Here is a 22245-nt window from a genome sequence, read left to right on the forward strand (position 1 = left end):
CAAGAACACTGACTTTGTACTGTATAAAATCAGTGGTTCTTGCACAAATATTCCAACGCTCCCGCTCAGGGATAAGCCCTCTTGTGCAAGTATTCTTGCGCAAGAGATCCAGTATAGACAGCCAAGTTAATTTCTTGTGCAAGAAACCCGATGGCTAAAATGGCCATCGGAGCTTTCTTGTGCAAGAGAGCGTCTACACTGGCACGGATGCTTTTGCACAAAAGCAAATCTTTTGCGCAAAGGCACATGCCAGTACAGACGCTCTCTTGCGCAAATACTTTTAATGGAAAAACTTTTCCGTTAAAAGTATTTGCGCAAAATCATGCCAGTCTAGATGCAGCCACCCGAGTAAAAGTGATCTACATTTTGGCTACATCTACGCTAGAAGGTTTTTGCGCAAAAATGGCCGTTTTTGTACAAAAACTGACAGAGCATCCACACCTCAAGCATGTTTTTTCTGGTGGAGTTATTCCTCCCTCCACGAGGAATAGCTCCTTTTTGTGCTACAGCTCTTGTGCAAAAAGGCAGGTGCGGACGCTCCGCAGGGTTTTTGCACAAGAAACCCCTATCAGCAAAAGCACAGGTGTTGTGATGGCCGTTCTGTGAATGGCAATCAGAACTTTCCTGCACAAGAGCATCCGTGCAGTGTGGACACTCTCTTGTGCAAAAACACTTTGCTTTTGCACTGTGCTTTGAGGGCTGGACGTGCTTTTGCACAAGACGTTTTTGTGGAAGATCTCTTCTGCAAACGGCTTCTTGTGCAAAAACCCTGCTGTGTAGGCAAAGCCTTCCTGTTGAAATCCTGATAAGGTCATTTTTGGGGATAACCACCGAGATGGCATTTCTGTTCTTCCTAGGGTTGTGGGAGAAACCTGTGCTTATATGCCAATGCCGTATCCTTACTCTACATTCTTTAGATGACTTCTGATGAAGTATTATGGTACCTTCTGAGCAGTGAGATGGATTGTTGGAGACTGTGACGGTGTTGGCCTTGCTCCCAACACTGCTGCTTTCACATGACTGGTTTCATAAAGCTACGGCAGAACGGGTTCAGAGCTAGAGAAGAACGCCCAGCCTGACTTAATGCTATTAAGCCTTTTCTCTTAAAACAGCCAAGCAGTTCAAGACCTGCCACAAGGGACGTAAAAGCTGAACTGTGAGGCTAGGTCTACGCTAAGAGGATAGGTTCCAATTAAGCTAAGCAACTCTGGTGACATTAATTATCTTCAGGAGTGGCTCATGGTGAGCTGCTGGCAGCTGGCGCCCTAGGCGGAATGTACAATCGGTGCCCCTGCCTCCGTAGCCCTCAATGGCGTGATGTCATCATTGGGCGCCCCGTTGAACGTGGCGCTCTAGGCAACTGCCGAGGTTGCCTGCATCCACAGGCCGCCCCGAGTACCTTATATCGAATTTTGGCGCTGTCCACACAGCGGGAGCACACTCTCTCTTCCCTTACTCCTTGTGGGTACGTCTACAGTGCCACGCTATTTTGGGATACTAGAGTATCCCAACATAGCTATGCCGTGTCTTCACAGCAAGCCCGTTATTTCGGGCTCGCTATCCTGACGTCCCTGTAAACCTCATTCCATGAAGAATAAAGGGGCGTTTTGGAATAGCGCTTTATTTCGAAATTTGGTGCTTGTGTAGACAGCGCCAAATGACAAAATAAGCCATTTTGAAATGGCATTGAAATAAGATACGCAATTGGCGTAGCTCAAATTGCATATCTGATTTCAGCTATGGTGCTGTGTAGACGCACCCCGCTAGAGCCAGCCTACTGCGCCAACAGGCGTGCCTTTGCTGTTTGAACGAGCGGGTCTTCACTAGACTCGCTAATTCGAACCCTGGGAGATGGACTGCTACAGCTTCGATCTTCTCCGTAGCCCAGATGTGGCTGCAGAGTGGAGGGAGAGGGGAAGTTAAATGGGAGTTTTGGAGGCGTTGTTGCTATGGGCTAAAGAGCTTAGCAGCAGGAATATCAAAGTCACTTCTATTGATGTGGGTGAGAGAAGGGCCAGAGATGGGATTTCTGTCCCGGTTTCACAGAACAAATGTAGCAGCCGCACAAATTTCCCTCAGTGCTGAGAACGTGCCTCATCCTTTCAGTCAAGGGGACTTCTACGAGTGCCTCACACTTTGCAGTGGATTTATCAGTCTTGTCCTCCCCATTTTTTACCAACAGGGAACTGAGGCACAGATACACTAAGGCCTGGTCTACATCTAGGACTTAGATTGGCTGTGAAAAACATTGTACCCTGAGCGCCATAGTCAGGTTGACCTAACAGCTGGGCTACGTCTACACTGGCCCCTTTTCCGGAAGGGGCATGTAAATTTCACGAGTCGTCGTAGGGAAATCCGCGGGGGATTTAAATATCCCCCGCGGCATTTAAATAAAAATGTCCGCCGCTTTTTTCCGGCTTTTAAAAAAGCTGGAAAAAAACGTCTAGACTGGCCCCGATCCTCCGGAAAAAGTGCCCTTTTCCGGAGGCTCTTATTCTTACTTCAAAGTAAGAATAAGAGCCTCCGGAAAAGGGCACTTTTTCCGGAGGATCGGGGCCAGTCTAGACGCTCTTTTCCGGCTTTTTTAAAAGCCGGAAAAAAGCGGCGGACATTTTTATTTAAATGCCGCGGGGGATATTTAAATCCCCCGCGGATTTCCCTACGACGACTCGTGAAATTTACATGCCCCTTCCGGAAAAGGGGCCAGTGTAGACGTAGCCCTGGTGTTCATGCCACTGTGTTGATGGAAGGATTCTTCTGGCCATCTTGCTAGTCTCTTGCAGAGATGGGTTAGCTACAGAAATGGACCCACTGCCCCATCGGTGTAGGAAGCCTCCACGTGAGGGTGTTAGAGCTGCAAAGCACACGTGGCTTAAGGAATGGCCGAGCGCCACAAGGTCTGAGGTGAAGAACAGAACCCAGATTGTTGGCGTTCTAGCTAATACTGTAACCACTGGGATGTACTTCCTATGCTGTTAGGTGGAAGGCCCCTCATTAAGGCGAGAGCGGAATCCAGTCCCTAAGCCTACTCAGCCTGAGGAATTTCTGCAGTAGTGATCTGTGAGGTGGCCGTGTGTCTCCGAGGACTTGACTTCTTTCACGTAGGCCACCTAAGCGCCACTGCAGGGGAACAGCTTTCTCCGTTACCCCGTGGTTCACACAGGAAGCAACCTCTAGTAAGTGAGTGGTTCCATATTCCATAACCAACCTCTTAAACACTGGAATAAATTGCCAAGGGAGGTTTAGGTTGGACATTAGGAAAAACTTCCTACCTGTCAGGGTGGTTAACACTGGAATAAGTTGCCCAGGGAGGTTCTGGAATCTCCATCTCTGGAAATATTTAAGAGCAGGTTAGACAGACACCTATCAGGGATGATCAAGACGGTTCTTGGTCCTGCCATGAGGACAGGGGACTGGACTCGATGACCTCTCGAGGTCCCTTCCAATTCTAGTGATCTATGATTCTATGATTTATTTTAGTCTCCCCCAAGATCTTGTAGTAGCACTGAATTCCAGGATCCGGAGCAGGAATGATGACAGAAGACCAAAACTTCCACATTTATTGTCAGGTTAATTAAATATAACCGCAAAGACTGCCAGGTTCCTGACAAATCTCAACCATTACACGATCTGTCAGTGTGTTAGTGACTAGACTTTTCAAAGTTACGTGAGTTGGCATCAGAAGTATGAACCTGAACGTTGAAATCTCCCCCCCCCCCCCCCCGAGAGCAAAAGCCCTGTTTTTACTGACTTTTTAACTAAATCTGAGCAAGAGACTTTTTATCCAGAACAAGCTAATGTAAACTGTTAGGAGATAAATAAATGAAAGAGTCGCCTATAGGCTGGTTGGCTCAAAGGAAAGAAATTTGTCTCACTTTAGAAAAAGGACCTGAAGGTATTGGTCACATTGACTCATTCATTGTACTGTTATCTGCCAGGGAGGTTGTGACACAAGGAGCAATTAAGACAAACTTTAGTCTATAAGTTCATGCCTGCAATCGCTATACTTCAGAACAAGATAAATGATACCTCCAAGGAAGGAAACAAAGTATTTTCCAGACTACCTCCCAAGTAACATTTAGGATTTGCAATCGTTCAGCAGAAATTTTTCACTCCAAGGGGCTTCTGGGGTGCCCATATATTATTATCCTTCAGCTGGATATAACGTATTATTATCCACTTGAGTTCTTCTAGTGACATGTTAGTTTTAACCCTGGGAAACTCCAGCTTACGTGCTTAACTTACTAGAATACAACCGATCTTGTGCTTAGCTTCCTTCTTTGAAGCGTCTCCTCTCTGCATTAATGTGAATGAGTGAGGGTGTTTTTAGAACTGGCATTTTAATATGAAGATTGCTTAAGGACGAACCAGTCTGTTAAAATGTAAACTGGGCCTTTAGTTATAAGCAGCACACGATAGGTGTAGTAATTATTCAGCTTTCCTTGGAGGCAACAGTCAACTGGACAGTTTTTGTTCTTTAAATAGGAGCAATGAAAAAGCAGGGCATAATCTATTCTATATTTGAGTTTGCCTGTCTGATCAAGAACTTCTCCTATATGGTAAGGGCTCGGACCACCAAATAAGGCACCCGGTTTCCTCTTATCCGAACTTAAAGCAAGGTCAGGGTTTAGTTGTGCCAGGACAATGGGACATGCCTGGAATGGGATTGCATCTCATAAAACCAAACAGAAAAGAGACAAGCACCAGGCAGGTGAAAGGGGCTGGCTGGGGGCGCAACCCCCCTTCCCATCCGGGAGCACCCCAGCCCCGAGCCTCCCACCTCTGGGCACTGTTCAGGGAGGACAGGGTGGGTTGAAGCTCCCCCCTCCCTCCTCAATTCGTACAGGAACATTGCTGGCTGTTCCCGAGTTAGGGAGCGAGGGGAAAGTACAGAGTTTGCTGCATTCCTCACTCTGGCTGGGGAGTGCAGGGGAACACGGGGAGCATCCCCTTTCTCGACGAGACCGCAGCTGCTGGGTTGGGGGCCACAGCTCTGATGGGGATGGAGTAGAGAAGGTGGGGGATAGGTAAGAGGCAATGCGGAAGGAGTTTACTTGGGACGAGGAGAAGATAGACAGTGCGCAAGCGGAGCTACACCTAGGAATAAGCTTTGGTCTGGGATAGAATTTCCCAACGGAGGTGGCTGAAGCACTAGGACTTGGGGCATTTAAGACTAGACTGGGCAGATTACGAGAGCCCTGCATAGATACAAAATTGGAATCCGCATCTGTGAAAAACGATCCGCAGATATCCACATCAAATGTAGGGATGCCAATACCAGTGGATATAAAGCGGATATCCATGGATTTGCAGGGCTCTACAGATTACTGGAAACTATAGAGATATAGCATGTTAGTCAGAAAAAAAATCCCAACAGCTCAATTTGTTCAGGGATGCATGCTTGGTTCCTATGGCCTTTAAAGGCAGGATTTGATCCTGGATTGTAGTTTTACCCCGCCATAGCCACCAATAAAATCCATGACATTTGCACAGCATGACTTAATACACTTGTGGCATTTTTATTCTTCCAAGATGACACCTGCACCTCCTATACAGATGATGAATGCCAGCGTTGTGCTTTCTTAAACAAATACACTTAAAAAACCCCAAACACATCCTTGAAATCTGCGGCCAAAGACAGTTTACACTTGGCTCAGAAACGTCTTTGTACAGTCAACGTGTCGTTTTTACAATAGCAAAAGACTAAAGGTTAAAAAATACTCTGGAGCCAAGAAATATACAGTACAGTCAATAACAAAAAATAGATATATATATATATATACGAGGGATGCCTTAAGGCGGTGTACAGTTTGACTGAAGACAATGCGAGCACATTAAATCAGTCAGCAACAAAGGAAATGTTTGGAGAAAATGCCCTAAAGTCAGAAAACGCAGCAGCAAATATCCGGAAAGGCTTTGCCGATGCTTCTAAAAAAATACTTTTTCAGGAAAATATGCCATTTCTCTTGACAGTGTGACGTGGAGCAGATTTGCCTTTTGCTTGTCCCAGGTTCTCTGGCCTCCGCTGCTTCCTTGCTGCTCACTGAAGTCCGTGGTGCGAGCGCCGCTCTTCTAGCATTCGGCACACCCACATGGAGACAACTTCGGCATTCCCATCGTTGTACTGCACGATGAACGGGTGACCCTGGGAAATGGGAGAGAAACAGATTGAGCCAGGTCAGTCGCTTCTCCTTGCTTTTTTAAAGTCAACTTTTTCCCCCCCTTTCTTCAAATTTCCTGAAAAATAAATCCAACTCTCGTTAGCTTCTTAGAGTTGGAAATGTTCCTAGAACAATATAAACACAGCCTAGGAAGTAACAGCTTTCGCCAGTCAAATCTAATAAAGAGTCACTGCTAATGAACCTCCCATCTATTCTCCCGAAGTCTGGAAAGAAGCGCTGCCTAATTATTTTTTGTTGACTCTTACGGCCTCATCATGCCAGGCTGTGGTACAGTAGATCCAAGCTTGTAGGAAGGAGAGAGTTTTCAGTTTAGTATTTTTTAACATTCATGCTGTGCTGATGTCTAGGGCCTTCTCTAGGTGGGGCCTCACCGCGCTCGGCCTGGCACAAATATATGCAAAATGACCGTCTCTGACACAAAGCGCTTACACGCGACATGATGAGACCTAACAGCGGCGAGAAACCAAGAGGGGAAGAGGAAGGAGAATGGCCTAGGACGCGATACTGCAGATCGGCAGTTTGTCCAGTTCATCGCCATCAGAAGCAGCGATCACATCATATTTGCCTATAGTTTCGTCATCCCTTAAAACAGGGGTGGGGAACCTTTTTGGGGTTGGGGGCCACTGACCTACAGAACAATTCATCAGGGGCCGCACACAAGTGAGAAGAAAAAAACCCTACCACAAAACCCTTCACTGATGTGGCCCCAAAGACTCTCCCCAAACACCAGAGCTAGTGGGACCAAGGCGGGGAGATGGTGTGTGCTCCAGACCTGCAGGGTAGTGGAAAGGGGGCTACAGTGTTAGCGCAGGCTCCCCAATGCTGGGGTGGGGGAGGGCCCTGAGCATCAGGAGTCGGATCTAGGCCACCAGGGACTGCATCTAGCCCCCGGGCCTGAGGTTCCCCACCCCTGCCTTAAAATCACCAACATTTAAAACTGAAGCCAACCTCCATCTATCATGCAGCTATGCTCCTAGTTTTACTCTGCCAAACACTAGTTTACTCAACGGTTGGTTCACTTGTAGCAGAAATGCTGAATTTGATTTAGAAAACTAGGCTCCCTGTATAGTCACAAATCTGTGCAAATCCTGCCATTGGCTTACTGCTCAAACCCCAGCTGCATACTGTAACTGTAACGATTGTTGCTTAGGCCAGGTCTTCACTAGACCCAGCAGCTCGTCTTAAGGTACGCAACTCTAGCTGGAGTCAGCTCACCTTAAGCTGAGTTTGGCGGTGTCCCCAGCATTGGCTTCCCTTACTCCTCGCAAAAGCAGTACCACCAGATGCTGGAAGAAGCGCCCTCTGGGTTTGATTTAGCGAGTCTTAACTAGACTCACTAAATCGAACTCTGGAAGATCGATCACAGCAGCAGCGATCTTCCGTTTAGTGTAGACAAGGCCTCAGAGTCTACGGGCCAAACGCAAGACCAATGATCAAAACTGCTACAGTTCCTAAATCTGGTCGGAAAAGGAGAACTGTTGTAGTCTCCAAAAGGGCAGAGGGATCTGTGCTGCCGGCCACGCATGGGAGGAATGTGATCTCTCTTCTAGTGCAAAGCGAGCTGGGGATGTAACATTCAGGAGCTGAGAGCTCTTTGCAGTGGGCTGAGCCAGACTCAGTGAAGGTAGTGACAGAACCACAGCAGTGAACACAGCCCAGTCTTGATCACTGGCACCTTTGATGACCTTTGGGTCATGCCCCTCTTCTCAAGAGCCAGCTGTCGGTCCTAAGGAACCCGTTGGGAAGTGAAAAGTTCTCTCTGACACCCTACAGAGAACTTTGTGCCAACTTTCAGAAGAGGGAGGTCAGGCTGTTTATAAGTTGGCAGTAGGCAAGGCCACGCTACCGGTGGGGAAAAGCGTAGCCAGTTAACATAATGGGAAACGCCGCATGAGCAGTGAAAATGACTCTCCGAACCCAGACGTGGCTGGGTTCCAGTCCCTGCACGGACAGGCTGCCTTGCTGGTCGAGGGGGCAGACGGACACCAAACTCACTGTTGACAAGAGTCCAAAGAGCTCAGCACTCAAAGAAGAAAGGTTGCTTCCTAACCCGACATGATACCCCATCTTCCAAGCCTCAACTGATTTCAGCGAGAATAGCTGCCTGAGAGGGAGAACTGGAGGAGGTACAGAGAAAACAGAATGGACTGCAAACCCGTTGAGACGTCTCTCTGGGATGGCAGGCCTTAGACAGACCCCTCAGGCCTATTTTGGGCTGCACGCTGCAGATACACATCAATGGTTTTCATCAGTGAGAATGCAGGCAGGCTATGATTTGTAGGCGTCTTTCTTCAGAGGTGTAGTCCCCTCCACATGTTGTGCGGATAACACACCGCACACACCCAACCCACCAGTATAGACTATCCTGACAGACACAATCAGAACAATACAAATAAAGTGACAAGCCGCCTTCCTCGTGGCTAAACAATTCTATGTCTAGTACTGATCCAGGAACAGTGAAGGAGTAAAACACTACTACTAAATCCAAAGCTTGGCTTTAGTAATCCTTGGAAAAACTCAATTATATCCTAGTTTGGTTAGTACCTCAGTTTTGTCCAGTTCTCTCTGAGGCGACTTACATTACTTACGGCTCGGGCCTAGGGCCATCCGTTCCATGTTCAAATAGTCATTTGTACACAGGAATTCTCCGCAAAGGGCTGATACGGTAGACTCTCCTTACCAGCTGGTCTGTGATGCCTTGTTTTTAAATCAACTCTAGCATCTTACCTGTATCAGTCAATTCTCTTCCAGACCCCACACCTCTCATTTATCTATATGCAATCCCCTCCTTAGTCCAGCCGCAATCAGAAAAAGGCTGCTCTAGTCACACTTCGAAGTGTTTTGTCCATTGGCAGAGATGGTCACTTGTGCCACCGGGCATTGTGTTTTTTACACGTGGGCTAGGGATGTTAAATATTGGTTAATTGAACAGTCGAGTAACCTCATGAATTCTTATCGGTTAGTCGACTATTTTATAGTCCCTGGCGATGGGGCCAGCAGCCAGTGTGTTCCAGCCCCACTCCCGAGAAGTCCTTGCCGCTCTGTGCTGCTGCCTCTGCATCAGAGGCAGCAGCGTGGGGTGCCAGGCAGGAGCTGGTCCTTGAGTGTAGCCAGTTTAAAAATCAACTCCCCTCACGGACCAGCTGCCTGTCACTCTCTGCTGCTGCCTCTGATACAGAGGCAGCGGCGCAGGGTGGCAGCAGCCCCTGTCTGGGGTGGGTCTGAGCTCCCAGACCCGGCGTGAGCCAAAACTGAGTTAGGTTGGCTCCTAATACACTTTAAATGCAGAGCCGCAGCAGGGGTCGGTCCCAGACCCATCGGAAGCCAGATCTGAGCTGGGATGCTGGGCAGCCTGCTGAAAAACGTACTGGCAAGGTGTGGGGGGTGAGAAGAAACTGCGTGTAGTCTCTCTAGCAGTGTCCCCCAATTTTATTTGGCCACGGAACCCTTTTAACCTTAAAATAATGTTGTGGCACCCCTAATAACAGTCTCATATATGGAGCGGAAAAAGTAGACCACAAATAAGTAAGGAGAATAATAAACAAATGCTAAACAAGGTCATGAGATCAACATTTAGTTTAATTGCACGTATTTACAAACAAAAATCACAAAACTTTGACTTTGCCCAACGCGGCGCTAGTCTAGTCGCATTCAGTCACCCATGTGATCCACGCTCCCCGAGAGCGAGTATGGGGATTTACGGTGGTATACAACAGGCGATCGCACCACTGACTGCGTGCCGTGCTGGGTAGTGACATCATCATCCCCACTCTCTGGCTAAGTTGGCATTATGCAGGGACAATTGAAAACTGAAAATTGTTTTCAATAAAATTCATGAATGCTTAAATATTAATGATTCTTTTTTAAATAATACAATGTTATTGTAATGGAATTTTCTCGCTGAACCTTTATTTTCAGCGGAACACCATTTTGCTTATCGGTTAATCAACTACACTATTACATCCCTAATGTGCACACACACCCGTGAGGGATGGGATCCTGATATTCATTTCCATGTGGCTTTGCTCTACAGGTGTAGAAGGTTGCGGCCTTAACTTACTGCGGGACCTAGCCCCGGGATGCTGTGCAAATTCCCTCAAAAACATAAATATCCCCTAAATGTTCAGTTTTCATGACTATGTGGCCAGTGAGTCCCAAGTTTGAACACCCAAGAGAGCAAATGCCATTGGCCCACAAAGGACGATTGTTTGCAGGATGTGACGGATAAGCGGGGGTCTGAACACACACACAAAAACGGACCGAAGTCATTTGGAGGCTGAATGAAGAAGAGCCAGCTGTCGTCAAAGGAATGGAAACCTCAAATAAGTGTAACTAAGATAAGCCTAAAATATCAACTCTCGGCTTTATCAGAAGCTCCTGAAGGGGGCAATGGAAGAACTTACGTCCATAGTGCAGTCTAACCTGTGAATTTGGTAGCTACTTCAGACTTTGAAGAATTGTATCTAGGGCAGCTGCAGCACTTCTGGATGAAACAAAAACGTGGATGAAAGGTTCGGCCAGCCAGCTGCTCAAGTCCCAATCCAGTGACATTTCTGGAGGTGGCTGTGAGCCATCTTACTTTGCATTGCAAATGACTAAAGATCCACCATCCCAAACTTACCAATGAAAGTGAGCAGAACGGACCGACAAAGCCACCACAATGAAACCTTCTGCAGCGACCCAATCAAAGGTAGCTCAGTTTTCACCATGTTAATCCAAGAAACCTTGAAAAACAACAATAACCACTGTCTAATCCAGAGCTATCTGTGAAATCTGCAGGCACCAAGAAATACTTGAGGAACTCGACAGTGTACAAGCACAGACGTGCACGATGTTACGTCATGGCAGCCAGGCAGACTGAGAACAAGAAAGGAACTAATAGGGGGCTTGGGGAAACCGGGAAGCAAGTTGGGGGATGGCGGCGCCAGATGGGACACGGAGGAAGCCGTGGGACGCACAGAATGCTGCTCGTGCTCGCAGCACCAAGTTAAAGCAATAAAACACTCCACAGGTCAGGGCCAGCGATGTCAAGAGCTCCAAGAATAAAATATGGCCGGAATCTACAGAAAATATGGAGGGTAAACAACATGCTGCTGCTCATAAGAGCAGTTTCAAGGCTGAAAGCTGATCAGAAGCTGGGCTAGACCTACTACATACAGAATGAAAAGCACAAAGTTTCTTTTGGAAGTTCACAGGTACCGGCCACACCTCTCTCAGCCACTAGGGATATCAAATCCCGTGTAAAACGTTAATCAGTTCAACATTCTATTTAACTGGTTAACCGGGATCCCGTGGGCGGGGGAGCTGCTCAGTCCAGGCCCGCTGCACTGCACAACAGATGGGGAGGCTGCTCCAGCCTGGCCAGGCCACCAGTTGACCCGTTACACGGTAAGCATCACCTCTCTCAACTTTCTACTTCACGTTCTCCTTGACGCAGGGACGGTGGAAGGAGGGCGCCTTCCCTCAAACCTGTGGAAGTGCTGGAATGGTGGGAGAGCGAAGGCCAGATCCCCAGTTGGCATCATGCCACAGTTCAGTAGCCGTGTGCTAATTTACAGCCGTTGTAAGAGCTGCTCGTTAAGGATCACGGTGGTTTTGAACGAGAGACTCAACCGGGACTTGTGAGAGATTTCAGGTTTCAGATGTAAATGCAGCTGTTCAAATAACTCGCTTCGCATCTCTCCGATTTCCAGTGCTTTGCACTAGGGGTCATAAGAGTATTTTTAAGGCCTTGGAAATGCTACCTGCCATTTCAGTCTTCCTCCGTTTATTCTTCGCAAACAGATCCTCTTTCCCCCGCACTGTGGAATTAACACCACTAGCTGCTAGCCATGCTAAACAGTCACAGGTCAAGGAGCTCTCATCTATGCAAATGTATCTGCTCTTACTAAGGAAGCAAAATCCAGATTCATCAATTGACCGGTTAACCTAACGGTTAGCCGACTAAGTGGGATCCTGGGTGGGGGACTGCTTCCGTCTGGCTCGAGAAGCTGGGGCTCTCTCTCCCAGCCCCGTGCTGGGCTGGCTGCTGACCTCCATCACCAGCCAGGTGGGGTGGGTTGTTGGCTGGCAGCCCCGCACGAGGGCCAGACGAGGCTGCTCCTGGGAGGCTGCCAGAGGAGGCTGCTCCTGCTCATTACCCGTTGACAGTCCTAGCGTTTATGTACACTAATTGGTCAGAAAAGGGCCCGCTGGGAGAAGAGAATAGGTCTGGGCTTTCTGGGAGTTCATTCTAGATCTTTCAGTGACATCTTTTGGTCATGGTGCCTCGCAGTTCAAAGCTACAGAAAGCCTAGCGCAGGGCTCGGCAACCTTTCCAAAGCAGCGTGCCGAGATTTAACCCCCCCTGCCCTGGGCCGCGCCACTCTCCTGGGCGGGGGGGAGGGGCTCTCTCCACCACACACCCCGCTTGGTCTCCTGCCCCGGGCTCCGCTCCACCTTTTCCTGTGAGGAGGGGAGGAACAACGCTCATGCGTGCGCGCTTCCCCAAATGCATTGTGGATCCTCAGGGCTTCCCTCTCTCTCCCCTCCTGACACGAAGCCGGTGCTGACTCCAATCTTACGGGGGCACAATGCTGGATTGCCAACACAGGCTGGGGTCAGGGTGGCTTGGGAGGTATTCAGGAAAATGGGTAAGGTGGGGGTGGGTAGATGAGCCCGGGGTGTCCAGCCCGGCTGGGGGCGGGATCATGTGGGGGTTTGGTTCATGGCACCCTCACCTTCCTGTCAGGAACTTAGATGCCCAGGGGCCAACACGGCTTTGGGGCAGAGGGACCCCCCATGTGTTTTCCTCTCCCCTCAGTCGCCCTGCCCCGGAGCCGCAGCCTGGGCAGCACTCACCCACTAGTGCAGTGGTTCTCAAACTTTTTGGTCCATGGGCCAGCTGGCTCAATGCGAACCTTTCCAGTTGCTACTGGAAACTCACCATTAATTACACCTGAGCCTTTTTGCTAGAGCTGCAGTTGGGAGAATGGTTTATTTTAAATGATTAAACAGATGAAGTGTTTTAACTTTCTCATGTTCGTTTATCACACTTCATTTTAAATAAAGTAAAATATTAATTTGTGTCCAACACCAAAGGGTTCACGGTTTTCTTTATTTATGGCAGGGGTAGAGAACTATCAGTTGGGTACCACACAAGTGAGAAGCAAAACACTACTCCAAAAAAGCACAAGTGACAGGCAGGAGCTTTGGCTTCTTGCTTTTCAGTCCCAGCTCTGCCGTGCCCAGTCCTGCATGACCTTCGCCAAGTCACTTAATCGTTTTCTGTGCCTTTGTGTACAAAGGGGATAATTATTCGGCCCTATCTCACTTTGAGACCGTTGGATGGGACATACAAGAACAGGGTGAAATCTCATTATGTACGATTTAACCTAAATCTCTCTCTCCTCCCTTTTAAACAAACCAACCCACAAACAAGGTAACAAAACACAAGTCAAGGACATGAGTGAGACCTAGGGGAGAGAAAAGCCAGGAACCCAAGGAAAAACACACACGTTGGTCCAATAAAAAAGAAGCTGTTAAGCAAAGAATCAGCTTCTCCCATGAATCTCTTTGATGAGGGACAGGTTCCCTGCAGAGGAAGACATCTCAAATCAAGGATCCCTCGCAGTTAAAACGCAATGGAAGCCAGCACGGTAGACTGGGTTTAAAGTATCAGCTGTGATTTTTTTCAGAGAGGTCTTTACACGGAGGTTGTTCAGTATTGTGGGATCTGAACATGTTTCAACAGCATTAGATCAAAGCACTCTACAAAAATTTCAGTGCACCTCAGTATGGCCTACACAGACAAGAGCATGTGGTCAGCTAGCTAGAAGACAGCAGGTTGACACCCACCTTGCCATGTACCATATGACCGTATAGACCTGCTCTCAAACCCTACATTTTCAGACTCCTTTCTGACCCAAGAGTAACCTCAACTTGAAATGACCTAGCTTTCAATGGTTAGGTTTTAAAAACTACAATAGTCTCAAGGATTTTACTTAAACTGCAGGAATATTTTTGCTATTAACTTGATCTTAACTTCATTGGGTGTGCAGATTTCTTCTATTTTGGACTGTAATTTATTTTAAATTTCACTCTTATTTACAGTATAATCTTGGAAACTCTTCACTGGTGGGTTCTCCATCTGGAAACTCTATGGTGAGGTGTATGCTAATGGGGAAGGTCAAATCAAGATACACAACTCCAGCTACGTACCTTGATTTGAGTTTCTCTGCCAGCCTCTCAGTGGGAGGCCGATGAGAACAAACACTCCTGTTGGCTTCCCCTATTCCTTGCAAGAGCAGGAGTACCAACTGCTGATGGGGGAGCTCTCAGAGTTTGATTTAGCAGGTCTTTAGAAAACCCGCTAAATCAAATTCTGGAAGATTGATTGTGGCAGCGTCGATCTTCCCTGGAGAGAAGACATTGTCTATGTTGGTCTGTTCCTGCTGTGCCAATATCCAGTGAGACAAAGCTTGAAGTGCTAGCTAGCCATGACAACTTGATCTTACTCCCTTTTTTCTGGGGTGACTATGCTGGCGGGGGAGAAAGAGAGGGATGGATTTGAGACATTGTGAGACATACAGCTATATATAAACAGTCACACACAGTGTAGTAATCCTTCAAAGATAGCCTCTGCCTATTCAGGGTCATGCATGGAGTGCAAGTGAAATACAAAATAATTAAAGGTAACTGAATTTAACTAATCAGCTAAAGACACATCTGGAAACACATTTAAAAGTTCCTAACCCTCTCCCTCCCAAGTTTCTAACCCTCCTCCCCTCTATACATTTAACATTCTCATAATCCAAAATAGATGGCCCATGGATTATTGTGTCAATTAGGCCTGGATTCTGGAAAGCACTTATCCACTGTTCTAAGGAGACCATCTTTTTTTAAATTGGGGGAAGAGACTAGGAATGGGTTGAATAAAGTTAAACTCAAAATGACCAGCTCAGAAATGTAGCTACGGTGCCGGCAGTCTATGTAGTTCTGATCTGAGCTCAATGCTGTTAGAAAGAGATGGGTTTCATTTGTTCCTCTTTGCTATCATTTCAAGAAAAACTAAAAAAAAAAAAAATCACTACCGAAAGGATGCCAACTGTTAAAGAATTCTGGTCACTGTGCATTTCAGCAACAAATAAAAACCACCAGCATCAACAGAAATCACTTTCACACTGAGCAATATGTTCCAAAACAAACACAACCTGCTGTACTTAAATATTCTGTTATTGATTTACTTGGTTTTTCAAGGTAACGTTGAAGAAAATTAAACAGACAGAAGCTTGAAATGTGGTTTTAGGGTAGTGAACAATTTTGCAGTTACAGGGTGACCTGGAGTTATCTGCTTGGGGGTATTTGGTAAACTCTTTTGCGACAACCATTCTGTTTATGACACCTAGAAACAGCCTCGGTACGCTACAGTTACAAGGCCTCCATTCGGCAACTGGATTCACACAGACCGACTATTGCGTATGTATGGATACAACTACAAGGGTCATGATCTGAAACGGTATCAGAATTGTCCAGGCTATAACTCTCTGTCAACACGATAACATGAGCAGAAATTGACACTAATGTCCAAGACCACCCAGCCTTCGGAAATTAGCAAAGAAGGGACCAATATAAAACCACCCTCACCACGGCAGGAAGAATGATTTATAAGCATATTTTGTTCACGTACAGTCAATGGTAGATTCGCTAACATTTGTGAAACTAGTCATTATCTAGAAGAAGCCTTTCTTTAAGGAAAAAAGGGGGTGGGGTTGAGAGTCTTGTACCATGCATGAGTCCTTCCTGCAACGATGAAAAAACTAATTAAAGGACGTGTTGAGTAGGAGATGCCTGGAAGATGGGGCTGTAATGTCTCAGGATAGTGTCTTGCAATGGGTCTCACTTCATTATTTATTTAGGTTTCCACACATACCCATTGAAAAGGAGAACGATCTCGTCAATTCTTAAATAAGGAATTATAAAATTGGCCACTCCTACAATCTCCTTTCAATCAGCGATCAATACGCCCACCACAGCTACGCAGCAAAAATATACTTAAGATGTCCCACCAGAACCTACCCATTTGCTATGGCTAAGGAAAATCATTGAGCCTTGCATTTTCCAGGGAGTTTTTGCCACCCTCTTGAATTGAGATAAAAACCTGGTCCAATATGGCAAGATCCGTGTCTAGCAGCTGAAACATTCAATGGGAAGTGGGAGTTTTTTGAGCGTGGCGCATTCTGTACTGGAAAAGGTCAAGCAGGGCTGGCCAGAGAATGACTGTCAGCCAGCCTAATTTTCTGTGTCAACTCGGAAAATGAGATAAACAATGACAAACCAGGATTTTTAAATGGACCTGTCACCTCTGATTTTCTTGAGAGAGGGTTCATTTCTCAGTGTCCCAACAGAGAGGTTAACTCTTGAAAAGGTAAGCACTATTGGACAGTACCGTAAATGGGGTACACATCTGAAATGAAAACAAAAGGGCTTGGAGAGGCCAAATGCAGAACCTGGACAATTAGAGACGATTGTCTTTGAAGAATCAACAATTTAGCCCAGCCAATTAAACAGCTCGTATGCAAGGGGAACCGTTCCATCATCGGCTGCATCTCTAAAATTACAGATTTGCTTTCACGCTGCTCTCCTAATGCCTGGAGATACCCTTCCTCGTATGAACTCCCCTCCTGCGTTCATTGCAACTGATTTTATGTTTTATTCCTCTGCATGCTGCTTCTTTCCACGCAGGCAGCACGTTTCCACAATGTGTTTACATGCTTCGTTGTTAAGGGCGTGTAGCACCCAGGATGGACCCTGGCAAGACCACTACTCCCTGGGGATGAAATTCACCCTTTTACGAGGGCAAGCATGAAGCCGCAGCACCCTGAAGAGAGAATTTAAGTGGGTCTCAAGTGGTGCAGAGACTTTGTGCTGGTCATCTGCATGAGGATGAATTTCACCACCTGGAGAATTTTCAAGCATGTCATCATCTAAGGCATTGCTACGGTTGTTATATGTATTGAAATAGCTCCTAAAGGCCCTAGACAAGGATCAGGGCTCCATGGAGAGATGTTACGGGGAGATCTGATAGAGGTCTATACAATCACGACTGGTGTGGAGAAAGTAAATAAAGAAGTGTTTTTTACTCTCTTCCCATAATACAGGAACTAGGGGTCACCAAATGAAATTAACCGGTAGCAGGGTTAAAACAAACAAAAGGAAGTATTTCTTCACACAACATACAGTCAACCTGTGGAACTCCTTGCCAGAGGATGTTGTGAAGACCAAGACTATAACAGGATTCAAAAAAGAGCTAGATTAGTTCACAGAAGATAGGTCCATCAATGGCTATTAGCCAGGATGGGCAGGGAGGAAATGGGCAACAGAGGATGGATCACTTGATGATTCTCTGTTCATTCCCTCGAGGGGCACCTGGAATAGTCCACTGTCAGAAGACAGGACACTGGGCTAGATGGACCTTTAGTCTGACTCAGTATGGCCGTTCTTATGTGCTATACACCCACACAACGCAAAGATGGCAGTTATATAAATAATCTGGTTTGCCCAACCAGACACGGTCCCTTTTCCTGCCACTCACTGGGGCAGAGGCCACCTTTTTGTTTGTATGCACTTAGCACAAAGGTGAGTTGGTCCACGACTGGTACAAACACATAACCCAACGTACCGATATGAACAGTTTGGGGAAACGTCTTTTTTTCTGGAGAAGTTAAGCCATATAACGGAGAGTAGGTACTGTATTATCTTGAGCAGTCAAATTATTGCAGAGAAGCATTGCACAGCTAATGACATTGGAGTCTGCTGCTTTGGGTGGAGAAATGAGAAGACAAGCCGGCTTCTCTACCAATGCAAGTTACGCCTCCTTGCGCATTCCGTCATCACGTGCTAATGTCTTTAGACCAGTCTTCGGTCCAGAGTGGTACTGGCTACAGGCAGATGGAAAGTAAGAATACCTCTTACTAGGGAGACTTTGGTTTTATGTTAATGACCGGCGGATATGAAGTGTAATAGGAATAGTAAGAATAGCTTGACAAATTCAAAATGGCAATCACAGAAGCTGCGCATTAATGCCAGGCCTGTGTTGACAAACACCCCCTGCTGCTGTTATTTACTACGGCGTCACTTAAGTAAGCGCCTCTCTGTAAACATCTTGCGGGACCGGGCAGGGCTCTGTTTCTTATAAACACACACTGTCAAATGATGTGTTTTCATTTAAAAATCTGAAATGCAGCATGACAAAAGATATCCTAAAAAGATCCCAACCATTGCACTGGTACACGAGGAGGCGGCTAGCGGTGCTTTCCGACAGCATTTCAAATACAGTTTATTAGTGTGTGATATGAAAAGGGTATTTTTATTGCATGATATAATGCAATGGGACCTTGGGCGCTCGGCAGAAAGACCTTGCACTCAGAAGTGTAATGAACCCCTAGTCCAAAAAACATTATACTGTACATTAACCTATCATTAATGGCACATTAGGGCTGGGGGCATTGCACGCTTGCTGGTCAGGGCTCCATCAGGACAGTAGTGAGCAAGCCACACAGTCTTCACAGGCTTAAAACAAATAGAGAAAGTCAATATTACGGATCGCTACCGGCTGCTTTCAAGGAAGTTCGCTCCCCTCTGGACATGCTATTTTGATACCACATTCCATTTTTAAACAAAGGGGGAAGAAAAGGAAACAAGTCAGAGGTTGATTAAGCAGAATTAAAAGTGGCATGTTAACACTTTAAAGCAGTAAGTCAAAGTCTCCAGGTGGCTTCGACATGGAGATTTATTTCCAAGTGTGGAACATACCACAAACCATGGCACCTTTTAGAAAGTATTTTCTCTTTCTTCAGCTCATTCCTTATTCACTTTATACACTTGGAGGCTGTCCTGCTCGGCATGTCCAGGGATTCAGTCAGTGCCATGTAAGAACGGCCAGACTGGGCAAAACCAAAGGCTCATCTAGCCCAGTGTCCTGTCTGCCGACAGTGGCCAATACTAGGTGCCCCAGAGGGAATGAACAGAACAGAGAATCAAGTGATCCCTCTTCTGTCACCCACTTCCGGCCTCTGACAAAGAGGCTGGGGACACCATTCCAACCCAGCCTGGGTAATAGCCATCGATGGACCTAACCTCCACGAATTTTGAACCCTGATCTTCACAACATCCGTTGTCTCCACCCATCATTAAGTGCACCCAGTATAAAACCACCGTGACATATTGTGTTCTTCAAACGGCTGTTGATGCTTGAGATTTTTTTAGTGCTTTCGCAAATCTGTGGAGCCCAATGGTACCACTCTCAGGCAAAAAGGCAAATGAGATTAGCCACCCCACAACCTTTTGGCCATAAGACAAGAAAGTCTGGACAATCCTTTCTTAGAAAGGATGAGAAGGGTGAGAAAGAGGCTCCTCTAAGCAATGTCCTGTAGCGTCGGGGCACGGGCGCTGAGTGAAAAGAGTGAACGTTCTAAGCCCCTACTCTTCCTCCAATTGTATTTCTGTGCCCTTTGCAGAACCTCATCATTGATTGAGGCCCTAGACCACAGGGCAGGTGACTATTCTTCACGCCTTTTGCAGACAGAATAGAAATTGCATATGGCCACTGCACACACAGGCGGGAACAGAAATCAGAGCTCTAACTGAAGAGAGGCACGTCGATTATCCAATTACATGGCTACAGCCCTGCATGGATACCAAATTGGTATCAGCGTCCACAAAAAATGATTCGTGTATATGCGCATTCACAGCTGTAGATGCGTATACCTGTGGGGAGAGAGTGGATATTCGCAAATCTGCAGGATTCTAGATACAACGTTTGTATCAGCAAAAAAGACCCATGGCTATCCGCAGCCACGGAGGCAGATACCTAAAAATATAAAACAGATATCTGCAGATTTGCAGGGCTCTACATGTGGCTTTCTTGTGTAACACATTATTACAGTTTGGTTCTATGTCAACACCACATACAGAAGTTTTGACTCTGTTACCACTGCCAGGGGTAAAGGGTTGCATTCCAAGATCCCGATTCAATTCCAATGGACAACCAAATGGGAATTGTTCGATTTGGTTGTGACCATACTCTACTCTCTCAGCTAGGAACAGCCACAACCCTGATGTCTAACATTCTATTTTGGTATCTTAAACAACTGTGTAACTCACTGGCAAAATATGTATTTGCCTTTCTTTGGTAGGCTGGTCCACACAGATGTGAACAACATGTTTCCCTCCACCAATTATTTCTATGGCTGAAGTGGTACAAAGCTAAAGGTCATGGGTTCAAATGCTGTTGATGGCCCATGTGGATCATGGAGTAGATAAATTAGCGCAAAGATTTTAGAACAATTGTTGGAATTATTTTATGTTGCAAACATTGTACTTAGAAGTGAATTTAGATAATACACAATTAACACAATATTAATATCTGATGTTACATGTTACAAAATCCTCATATTACAATCTCATATCCACTTGTGGCGTAGTCGTATCCTGTGTGCCTAGATGAACCCTCATTTGTGTAAGCTCCAACATGATCTGATTTAACAGACATATGTTTCCAGAAAGGACCCCTCATTCTTTAAAACACAACATTAACATTGATGACATAAAACATTAGGGCCTTGCTAATGAGCTACAGAGACTCTTGGTCACCAGTTTGAACCCAGCCAAGCTGAGTATAGATTAAAAATTGCTCCTATGAAAGGGACATGTGGGATATCTGAGATCAGTTTGGTGTGCCCCAGTTCTCGAGTCCTACCACAGAATCCCAGGACCATGCTGTGCGCTAGATTTGAAGCTATTTGGAGCAGGGATGGTTTCTTACTATGTGTGCATATACAGTATTAGCACAACAGCACTCCAATCTCAATTGGGGGCTACTGCAAGAGCCAAAACTACATGATGATAAATTTGGAAGAGTTGCCAGCACTGCAATTGTCACACAGTAATTCAGGGGAATGGGAGTGCTTATAAACCAGGAGGAAAATATACCCCCCCTTCAACCATCAACCAATACTAAATATAAAACAAAACCTATGACTTTTTGCCCCAAAGGACAGGCAGCCTCTGCTGGCTAGGAGAGAAAAGAAGGACATACTTTATTCAGAGATTGATACGTACAGGGAGAGTTATGAAGCGGAATAGATGGGTGGCATTTCCTGGATTCATGATAAAGCAGGTACATGAGCATATCTATACCAAATGCTGATGGTCTGCTTAAAGTTTCCATTCTGCTTCTGTGTCAGCTTATTTTGAACAGTTTAAAGAACAGCCTCACTGTTCCAGGTGTGTATTAACATGCTGAATTTGTTTGTTTTGTGGCCTTCCTAACATATACTGTAATTAAAATGTTGATTACTGAACGATTTAAATATATGACAGACAATGCAGTTAAAGCCTACAGTTAGGTCAATATGTGATTTAGATTTGCCATTTAAAAACCCTCATTTAAATTTTGCATACATTAATCACTACCATACTTCAATGTTCTGATATCCACCTGACTACACTATTCAAATAAAACTTGCTGCCCCAGGGAAATCCTACTTATTCTTAATTGTTTCGAGGCTTTGATGGGCTTTTAATCTAAGATTAATTTATGCAATTTTAAATAACTCTTCTTATGATTAATAAGCTTGAAAATTAAAAAGAGTCTAAAGCAATTATAATGAGCATTTGGTCATAACCTCATTAGGAGAAGGAGTGAAGGATACAGTTCTGAAATTCTTACAAGACTACAATTTAAGGTTACTTTCAGAGAAGTCAAACATAGGTCTTGAAATTGCAAAGGCAGATTAGCCTAGCTCAGTGTCAGAACTGTGGTCATCTAGATTACCATACTAATGATTTTATCTCAATGGTGTCAGATAAGATGTTGAAAAGAGGTACAAAAAATACTGGCAAATGAGCAATGCTGCAAAGTACTTACGCCCTTGGAGCTAGGTTTTCCATTATCGGTGGTTAGATATCACATGGGCTTTTCAGAAGTGCTCTGGTCATTTTTTGGTGTCTGTCACTATGTCTATGAATCAATGTCTTGCAAAGTGGTTTTATTTTTCACATAGTATAACTAAGGGGCCCCTCA

General features: G+C 45.9%; 1 protein-coding gene across 4 annotated transcripts in view; it reads right to left on the bottom strand.

Annotated features, from left to right (window-relative positions):
- Positions 1-3546: 3546 nt before the first annotated feature.
- MAP2K5 (mitogen-activated protein kinase kinase 5) overlaps positions 3547-22245 on the bottom strand; it is a 206095-nt gene continuing 187396 nt past the window's right edge. For all 4 annotated transcript variants that reach the window (XM_075896856.1, XM_075896855.1, XM_075896857.1 and 1 more), the window contains one exon: positions 3547-6145. In XM_075896856.1, the coding sequence (XP_075752971.1) occupies positions 6041-6145 (105 nt within the window). In that variant the 3' untranslated portion in view covers positions 3547-6040. The remainder of the gene's footprint in view (positions 6146-22245) is intronic.

Source organism: Pelodiscus sinensis, chromosome 14 (assembly GCF_049634645.1).
Source record: "Pelodiscus sinensis isolate JC-2024 chromosome 14, ASM4963464v1, whole genome shotgun sequence".
Taxonomy (NCBI): domain Eukaryota; kingdom Metazoa; phylum Chordata; order Testudines; family Trionychidae; genus Pelodiscus; species Pelodiscus sinensis.